The following is a 10,285-nucleotide window of genomic DNA, read 5'->3' on the forward strand; positions in this document are numbered from 1 at the left end:
GGGTGGACTCTCCCAGCCTGTCTTCATAGGAGGGGTGACTCCTGGGAGCTCCACCAGCTCCTGTCAGGAGAGCAGAAGATGTTACTGCTTCCACAGGACATCAAAGCACAGCCTTGGGAATGCACAAAGCAGCAGCATCTCTGTCAGAGGAAGGGACTGTAACCTCAGGGTTGTCCCAGTGTTACCCAGCAGTGCTTCTGTCTCAAAATTTGTACATCCCTGTGTGGTGCTGCTTTGCTCTGGTACCCTTCCACATCTTCAAATTAAAGGTCCACTGACTCCCTCTACTTTGGATTGTCAAATCCTGCTCCACGGCTGACACTGGCATGCTGAGAGAGATCAAAATGTCACACTTCAGGGCACAGGGGGATTTCTGCCAGCATGAGAACAATACAATTTAATGCATAAACACATAAATAGCATATTCCTATAGTCTCCAATGTGCATATGGACATAAACAGCTTGGGGTATTTTAGGAACTTTCAGCTCCCCTGGATTATCATGCACTGTCCACTGCCCAGTCAGGAATACGATCAATTTTCTGCACTGCTGATGTCCTTGGAGCTCATCACCTCAGCATCTCAGCCTCTATCTGAGTGAAACAGGATTCAATGGAAAAACTCTGCCTCATGTTTTCTTTTGTTCTCTAACATTAAAAAGTCACACACACAATTACACTATTTTATATGGGGCAGATGTGTAGTAACTTCTTGTCATTCTGGTTATTTTTGTTCCAAGTTGAGAGGTAAAGCTAAAAAAATTACAAACAGATATAAATTAGGCTCACACAAACAAGAGGGCAAAACTTTTCTCACCTTATGTGGAAAATCCCGTTCTTACATTTTTTATTTTTTCAGACTCTTTAACCACAAGATGAGTAGCGATAACACAGAATCCCTCATTTTTCAGAGCGAGTCCAAACCAACTGTGACTACATTTAAGTTTTGGATAAATTTATAATGTCTCCATGTGTTTCAACAAGAATGCTCACACTCAGCAATACAGGAAAATAAATAAATGTGAAGTTGTTGGCCTTCAAAATATGAGTCTCAGCTCTTGGCTTCCAGCAAAGACAACTCACTACTGATTGTAGCAAGAAAGTTTAAAAAAAAAAAAATCTTCCTTGGCTTTTGATTTTTTGATAATTCCCATTAATCTGCCACAGGGTGTTCTATATAGCCACCTATCCAGGCTGGACCTGGACACAGTCCATGCAAAAAAAGTAAAAGCAGCCAAGCCCTCCAGGTGAGGCAGGAAATTTGGGCTCATCTTTCTTTTTGGAAGTCCTCTGTTTGGGAAAGTCTTAGCTTTAAACTTCAGAGTTTCCCCATTTGTTTGGGGGAGGTGGTTTAACATACTGGCTTATTCTGGAATATCTATGAAGGTCTAGGGAAATGACTTGGAAAGAGAGTTACGATGAAATGTCTAAATTTCAAAAATCAGTCTGTGGAACCAAAGAAGGCTTCTCCACTGGTTCCATATGAACATAAAATATGGCTTAAAATTCCTATTTAGCTACAGTCCTTTGCTGTGAAACTCATCCCTTCAACTCTGCATTCTGCCCTTGTTTGGGGAAGGAATAATGACATTTCAGGCAGGAGTAGTGTGAAAATAAATATGTTAATGACCTGAAATACTGAGATATGATGGCAATAGGTTAAGCCGATACCATAATTAGAAGGTAGACAGCTGGGACAGAAATGATCCTGCTGTGATTAATTACATGACATGGACAGAAAATAAATCCAATTCCGCAGGTCTTTGCAGGCAAATCTCCCAGTGGGAGGAAAAAAAAGTCAATTTAAAGCATTGATTTCTCCACTATAATTGCTTTCTTAGCATTTCAACACTCCATAGACCAACAAACAAAAGAGCTGGATTATTTTGCTTTCACCAAAATTACCTCTCCTGAAACTCTGACAAATTTGCACTGTGCATTCAGAGCTGTCTTTCAGTTTTACTTAAATTAAAAAACAAGAAACCCCTCCAAAGAGCAAAACTGACATTTACAATAAAACCTCTTTGCTGCTACAGAGCCGAGTCACAATGAGATGTTGTTTAGTGCACTGCCCTCCACCAGGGAAACTGGTGCTGACTGAGGTGCCAAGTCAGGGACACTTCACGAGACACTGAAAGGTTTCCCTGGAGAGTCTGAACAATTGTGCCAAAACAAATTCCTCTCCCATCAGTTCCCTTTGCCCAGTCTCCAATAACAGCATTAATTCCCAGCTCCTCCACAAGACAACAGCTTCCTGCCTCCACACACAAGGATGTGATCCGGTGTTCTGAAGCATTCCCCAACCCTCTGCAGCCACCTAAAGCCAGCTGTGCACCACAACAGCTGTTTATAACTCGCTGTTTCACCCATGTGAGCAACCCTGGCACTGCCTAATATTTAGGCAGGTAAGAGGTTCTCACCATCAGATGGAACTTCATCTTTGCATGTTATCACTTGTCTATCCGCTTTCATCTCCTATATGGAATTGGCTTTCCTACCTCATATATACATCCAAATTCCTCTATTCCTTCTGCATTTATCTCATTTGCTGTTGTCTGTCTGTCTCAAAAGCAGCCCTGGCTACTTTCCCAACTACAGATCACAATGTGGTATCCAGTGTTGTGTGAGGACACACCAATTAGACTGCAGGGATGGAATATTTTCTCTTTTTTTTCCTTTCTTTTTTTTTTTTTTTTTTTTTTTAATAATCCATTTTAATTCAGAAGAAAAATGTTTTTTCACTTGGTCCACTCTTTAACTGAATATATCATAATGTGCAGTTACAGAAGAAGGGCTCCATGTAGCAAAAATTACAAAAAATCAATCAGACCTTGAAGGGGTGTGCAGGATTCCCTTCCTGATTCAGAAGCCTGAGCTCTTACCTGTTGTAACTATGAACAAGATCAAAAACACTCATGTCTGTTGTGTTGACAAACTTGCACTGCACAGGTAGAAACTCTCCATCTGCTGAGCACTGTGGTGGGCTCTTCTCCCCAAACCCATGCAGGATGCGACGATCTCGGATCTCACAGTTCCCTGGACCTGACGAGGGAAAGAGGTAATGTTTATTTGTCTCATAGCTTACCACAAACTGCTGAATGGCCACCCTGTTGTTTAAATGGGAATTACATTCATTACATTGAGCAGGGACACTGAGGTGCATCCTTTTGTTTTTATGAACTCAATGATCTCATCAGTCCCTATTCACACCAAGCCTTTCAAACCTACAAACCCCATCATTTTGTTGAATATTACTTACATTGTGCTGGCTTTCCTCTTTGTCTGGTGCCATAAATCTCCATTCCTTCAGGATCTACACACCAGCACTGCCCCAGCTCCATGTCACACTGCACCTGGTCAAAAGCTCCTGAATCCAGGCACTGAGGGATGTAGGAGATGCTGCTGCTGTTGATGTATCGGCTCACCAAGATCCTCTGCCTTTGCAGCTGGCAAAAGGACAAGCCTGAAATACCAGAGAGGGGCACTGTTAGAGGAAGGTTCTTGTTGGCCACTGAATCATTTATTGAGGCAACATCTCAGAATTACAACTTCTAAGTGTGCCACCCGCATGGCATAAGGACATTGATAGACTTGAGGTTATGAAAATTTGTATAGAGAAGCCCCACCACAGATGGGGTTGAAGCTCTCTAACGCAAAAGCCATTATATTAAATCAAATTTTCATTCACAATTTGTCATACAGAGAACTTCGTAAATACAGACATCCGGGGATATCAGGTTTCCATGACAAGCCTTGAAGAAACTCCAGAACTTCCACTAGAAAGACAGAGCAAATTACCACAAACTAGAGTCTATTGAGGTCTGGGCTAGCCTTTTCTTAATTTCAGCAGTTCAAATGCAGATTTAAATGGTTCTTTACTCAATCTGAGCAAAAATAGAAACTTTTTACTCACAAGATACGGGATATCCATTCTGTTTGCTGCCAGGAACCTCAACACCATTCTCATCTACACACCAACAGGAAAGACCGTTCCTACTGCATTGGACTGTCCTGAAGATGATCACAAGTAACATTTTATTTTGTGTGTGTAGAGTCCTCAGTCAGTATCAGACATAAAAAGAACCATACAGCAAACTAAATCACATCAAATACTTTAAAATCACAAATAATGGAACTTTCAAAAGCTGCATTTCTGGCAACTCTGATCAGTGGGAACCCTTAACTCTAGTAATTCTCTTAACTCTTCAGGAATGGCAGATATGTGAATTGAAGTAATTGAGGAAGCAAGCAGGTTGGACAGAACCCAAATTCTCATTATCTGAGATTCAGCATACACTTTGAGACAGTTTCTAAGTCAAATCTAGAATGGTCACATCTGCCACCAGTGGCAAGAACAAGATAATAATAGAGAAATTACAATCTGTACTCAGTCTCAGCTTTGACTTGTCAGCTTCTTGCACCTTCAGGCAACATGCTGCTCCCTAAATCACTGTTCTCTGGGTGCTTTTTCTTCACTGCCTTTAGAAGGAAACCTGACTGTGCCACTAATGAGGGTGGATAAGTTCTCAGTTGCTTGGCTGAGTTGTGCCAGCTGGCACACACATTCACCCATGAGCACATGTAGGAAGACAGCAAACTGCAGCACACTGCAAACTGCACCAAGTATTTGACATGCAAAAATGCTGCCAAGATTAGCCTGTTAATCTTAGATTGACCTCTTAAACCAGAGATTACTTCCAATAACAAGGAATTCATTTGGTAGGGGTTGGATCTGCAATGTGGCTCAGTGGAGTCCCTTCAAGTCTTCTAGACCCCTCATCCTCCAGTCCACTGATACCATGGCTCTTCAAGACAGGCTAAAACTTTCATTAGCAATGAAAGGTTGCATCATATGGCAGCACATTAATAGCAGGGATGAATTACCTGAACTGGCCATCCTCTGAGCACTGAGGAACGTAGGCTTCTCCTGCTGAAAAAGCCTCTTCCCTCTGAAGTTCACATGGACGCAACGGTTGGGATTCGGTCTGATACTCTGAAAATAGCAAGAAGATAAACACCTGAAGGTAGTCTCACCACAAACCCTGTTAGTGCCAGTGCTGCAGAGGAACAGTCCAGGTTCAGGGGTCGTCCCTGGCTGTTTTGCCATCACTCCCTGTGTGCATTTCCATGTGGCACAGCACAGGGATGTACTGAACAAACCCACTGCTCTGCCAGCTGCAGGATGAGCACATGGTGGAGATGATCATGAACCCCTTTCCCAGGCCTGTGTTTTTGTCAGTCTCAGCTCCGTTCTGTACTGCCACGGTTATAGTTTTCTGGTACTTGGGGTTTTTTACTTAGTTGTGCCTATGACCACAAAAGAGCCCTTTGCATAACCACACACACACACACACACACACACACACACACACAAACACACACACACCCCTATTAAATTTTCTGAGTAATTATCTTTTATTGAAGCTAAGTCACTCACTATTTCACCAAAAGGAGCGGTATTTCTTCTTAATCTCATTAAAGATTTAAAATTAATCAATTTCTAGCAGCAGCATCAGACTAATTCATATTAGGAGCACTCTCAATTTTCAGTGGGGCAAATCATCAACTACTGAAGCCACCTAGCAAAATTTTAATGCATTCAAAGTCACATTTGCTGCTGTTTTAAATGTAGAATGTAGAATGATGAAATTCAGTAAGTTCTTTTTTACAGAGCAGATTAGTTGATCTGACACTTCCTCATCCTCAAAATCTGATGAATGTCATGCTCTTAATAGCATGGATTAGTTTATAAAAATAGAGCAAACAAACCCACAGGTACAGCAATTTAGTCCAAATGTTTGCTTAAGCCAGTATTTCGTCTGAGCATGATCACACACTGTAGTGCAAATACATCATAAGTATTCTGAGTGCTTTTCATCCTGAAATAATTTGCAACTCACAGAACTTCTACAGCTGCTTCCTGTGCTTCTAATGCTTCTCAATCACATCTCTTTCTGTGAATTTTTACTGTGTCCCCCTTAAGACCATGTGAAAATTTTCATGAGACTGCAGAATTTCAGGTATTCTCATCTACAGGCAATGTCACATAGTCAAAGCTCCCTATTTTCACCTCAAACATCAGCTGCTCTGGGATGTGTGGAGATCCCTGTGTACAGTGCTAGAGAGGGTCTGCCAAGGCGTCTGAGTTAAATGAATAATTAATTCAGTGATTCAAATCACTGGCTGTGCAGGACTATCAAACTCAGGACAAAGAACTGGAGGCAGCACTCAGACTATCCAGTTTCTTTAGGTACAAGCCTAAATTAGACAATGGCACCTGCAAGTAGATGTGATTGAGGAAATTTACAACCCTGCAGAAGCACCTTTTCTTACCTAGGCTCCTTCTCTAACCTTTGAGAATATATATATATATATATATATATATATATATATATATATATATATTTCCCACCAAAAATCCAGGTGTACAAACTCAGCTAAGCCTGACTACTTAAAGATGCTTATAGTTTAGTATTTAACCAGGACCCCAGCCTTCGTTTGCACAGCACACAACAACCAGCTAAGTTTGCAGCATGCAATTCAAAATCATTATATACTTCATCAGGACAACACATAGAGCAGCACAAAGATCAGTCTCCCCTGGACATAGGCAGAAGAAAAGGACAAGTGTACTTACCAAATATATTTGCTGTTGCTACGCTAATAAAGCAACAGAGGATGCAAAATGGGATGGAGCCCATCTTGCAGTGGGAGAGCCCCATCTCCTGTCTGTGAGGCAGCTCTGTATACCCCACAGAGCCTTTGCTGCCCTTTTGTAGTGCCCATCACAGGGATGGGTTCACTTCTGTGCTGCTAGCTGAGCACAGAATTGGGTGAGTGACGCACACGATGCTTCTGAGCAATCTGCAAGAGGCTCCTTCAGCTGGAACTGCCCTCCTGGCTCCCCTCAGCCAGTTCTCATCCTCGCTCCAGGGAGCACAACTGAGCCAAGTGGCAGCAGGCACAGTGGGTGGCAGGGGGGCTTGGTTATTCCAACAAGTAAATCGAGCATATTGCTGTGACCCTCTGCAGAGCTCTGGCTCTCACCTGCCCCAGGGTGCAGCCAGGCTCTGTGCTCCCCAGTGAAATCTCACATTTTGCATTCCCAGAGAGCTGAGCCTGCTGAAGGACAGACCAGAGTGAGACCTCTGGGCACTGCACATTAGGAGTGAATATAACTCATAATACATTTACCAAGTGAAAAACAGGATGGATGCACCTCACTGGCTAAAGTGAATTGAGGATCAGAGTCAATTACAGTCCATTTTTTGCTTTCACTCCCATTTGCACCATGCTCTTCAACACAGCCAAGTATCTGACAGGCACAGTTTCACTTCCTGGGCTTCATCCTCCAGCTGTAATATCAGTATGACCATGAAACTTCTTAAGTTAAGCTTTTTGGTACTAATTACATGCAAGATCATCAGCATAAAACATGTAAGAATTTCACTTGTTAATTGGCCACCTCTTGTAACTGTGAGTCAGCATTTACTTCGACCAGGAATTATGAGAACTCACCCCCACTTGTACAAAGGTGGTTGGATAAATAAGCCTCAAATAATTACTTAAACAATAACAGCCCATGTTTGAAGCCAGATTTAACTTGATTTCAAGAAAAAGTGAGAGCAGCACTCTTTGTGATTCATGGGCACTAGACAGCCTAGAAACAGTTCTGCTGGTACTCTCCCACAGACTAAGATCATGACAGCAGTGATCCAAGCATCCTTTTGTGCTGGCTGTAGACCACTGCCATGCCACGGTGTTTGATGGATATGGTAAATATGATCTCCAAGAGCAGCACAAGCTTGTGTTAGCATGACTAGGCTTTTAAAAATGAGTGGGACCGCATCTGGAATTTACTTTCAAGCAACCTATTCTGGACTTGAGCAATGTCAACAATCTACAGAAAGATCAAGCTGGGAAAAAACGAAGAACACATCCAGTATAGATGACAGACCAAAAAAAGCAACCTTTAGAGGCATAAAGATGACAGATCTTGTTACAGCCCTGATCAAGCAGGCACAGAAAGAAGCTGAATTTCTGGATTAGCATAGCATATGTAGGGAAACATCCATGCAGAGCGAAAGAATCCAACTCAATTTAGCACCAGCATGGCTAAATCATTAATCATTAAAGAAGAAAAATTTGACCACAACATGTATTTCTGACCAAAGGGTGCTCCAAGAGCCTCAGGTTTGTGTCTGAGCCCTGCACAGTGGGGCAGACAGGAGAGAACTAGAGAGAACCCAGCCCAGTGCCACAGACAGGCTCTGCAGGGGCAACTGCCTCAGTGTTTGCAGGGTACTGTGATGTCTCCAGGCCAGTGAAACCTCTCCAGAGTGTGTTGGGGGTCTGTGTGTGATACTGATTTAGTCCAATTTTCTGAAGTTATTAGAAAAGAGTCATTCAGGTTCCCTGCACACCAAAGGGGACAGGAGCTTATTAAGGTTGCTACTCACTTTCCTTCTTTAATCTTTGCTATAAAAGGCTGATAATGGAGTAAGGCTGACAGGAAAGCTCGAAGTATCAAAGGGCTATTATTATCAGAAAGAAGCACAAACTCACAATATCTACATATTGCTGATTCCCAAGATGATGTTTATTTCCTTCTGAAACACCCAAAAAACAATGTATGAACTACTCAAGTTGGGAAGAACGGCCAAGTCTTAAAAGTCTCTTAAAAAACTAAGTGAGAAAAGGAATTTTGGCAATTGGCATCACTCAAACCACTTCTAGATGTGCGTCAAACCAAGGTGGGCATCTTGGTACATGCACGTTCAAGGGGATGCAAGAGCCCGTGGATTAAAAAGGAAAAAATGTTGTTTACAAAGCAATGTGTGGAATTCACATTCAACAGAGAAAAAGAGGCACTTGTCTATCTATGGCTGGTCAAATACAAAGTAAGAAAAGTCTTGCATAACCGTCAGTGAAGGGACAATGGTATTGACCTCTAATTTTTGCACCTGAGAAAAGACAGAGTAACATCTTAAATTAGCTCACCAATGAAAAGCAGAAAAGGAGTAAGTGAAAAAGGTCCCTGTGGCAAATAGAGCCTTTAAACTATCATGTCTCCAAAAACACTGCTCTAGTGCTGGAAATTAGTTGTTTTGTTGTACCTAGTAGCAAAAGCTACTCAAGCTATACTACAAACTACAACTGTTGTGGAAAAGGTAAAGGTTAGTGGGATGAGAAATCACAAACCTCAAAGAAGGAGAAGACATTTATTCCTTGTTCCAGTTTTGCATACACTTTCTTAGCAGAAGAGACAGTTTGTGCAACTGCAATTTTACATATGGAAAGGCCCAGGGAAAAAATGATTCCTGTATATAAATACACAAACATCTGCATCCACAGAAAAATTACTCTTACCCCAATAAAATTCGAGCCTGAGAAGTCAACCTTAGTTTAAAAAAAAGAACTGGAGGGAGCTTCCCAAATGAGGCAGAAAATCAGAAGCAAAAATTTTAAGAATCAAAAACATTGTGGAATTCTGCTTACATCAATCAGTTCATTAATTTCAAACAATAAGTTGTTTTTCTGTGTTAAATAAAGCACCAGTGTTGGACAATCCTCTCACACATTTTAAGAAAGCTACATAAAAAATGTTAACGTCATTTGTTACATTTACAGATAGAGAACTAAGGTTTACATTCAGCACAATTATTTCCAAGACCTTATGAAGCACTTATCTCTATCATCTCTGATTAAGACCTCATGTGATGCAAAATTAAAAGACAACAAGATGACAGCCCTAGATAATACACTTTTTGGTGTATTCCCTTTATACATGACATGTTCTTCAAATTGGAAGTATGATGGGGACGTTTCAGTCATTTCCATGCTAAACTTGGCTAGATCAGAAAAGTGAGTACAGGACTTGTCAAATTTTAGATTATAACTTAGCATTTGGCAAAGTGCCTTTGGTGACAGAAGAACCTAAAGAAGCCCATGTAAGAATATTTGAATTTGCATTTGTCCCTGCAGGAACTGACCATTTCTAGGACAAATTTATTTTATTTTATTTTATTTTATTTTTTCATACTTATTGATTGAAAATAACAGAGTTTTCATCTATCCGATAGTACTACAGTGATTACAGGAAGAAAAGTAGGTAATTTACTCTCACAACAGCTGGGATGCAGATTGGATTGAAACCCCAAGAAGGAGCCAGGTCTGCAACCACAGTGACATACAGGATTGGCAACTTGAATCAATTCAATATTTGACAAAAAAAAAAAGCTGAGACAGTGAGAAAAGTCACCACGAGTCACACAAGGACAGCAACAG

At 41.3% G+C, this 10,285-nt stretch overlaps 1 protein-coding gene across 1 annotated transcript in view; it reads right to left on the bottom strand.

Moving 5' to 3' along the window:
- TG (thyroglobulin) overlaps positions 1-6,699 on the bottom strand; it is a 152,048-nt gene extending 145,349 nt beyond the window's left edge. Inside the window, exons 1-5 of the mRNA XM_040080105.2 lie at positions 6,636-6,699; positions 4,883-4,991; positions 3,912-4,009; positions 3,258-3,461; positions 2,881-3,040 (exon numbers count right to left, since the gene is read on the bottom strand). Coding sequence (XP_039936039.1) covers positions 2,881-3,040; positions 3,258-3,461; positions 3,912-4,009; positions 4,883-4,991; positions 6,636-6,699 — 635 coding nt within the window. The remainder of the gene's footprint in view (positions 1-2,880; positions 3,041-3,257; positions 3,462-3,911; positions 4,010-4,882; positions 4,992-6,635) is intronic.
- Positions 6,700-10,285: the final 3,586 nt, after the last annotated feature.

The sequence above is a fragment of the Hirundo rustica genome, chromosome 1 (assembly GCF_015227805.2).
Source record: "Hirundo rustica isolate bHirRus1 chromosome 1, bHirRus1.pri.v3, whole genome shotgun sequence".
Taxonomy (NCBI): Eukaryota; Metazoa; Chordata; class Aves; order Passeriformes; family Hirundinidae; genus Hirundo; species Hirundo rustica.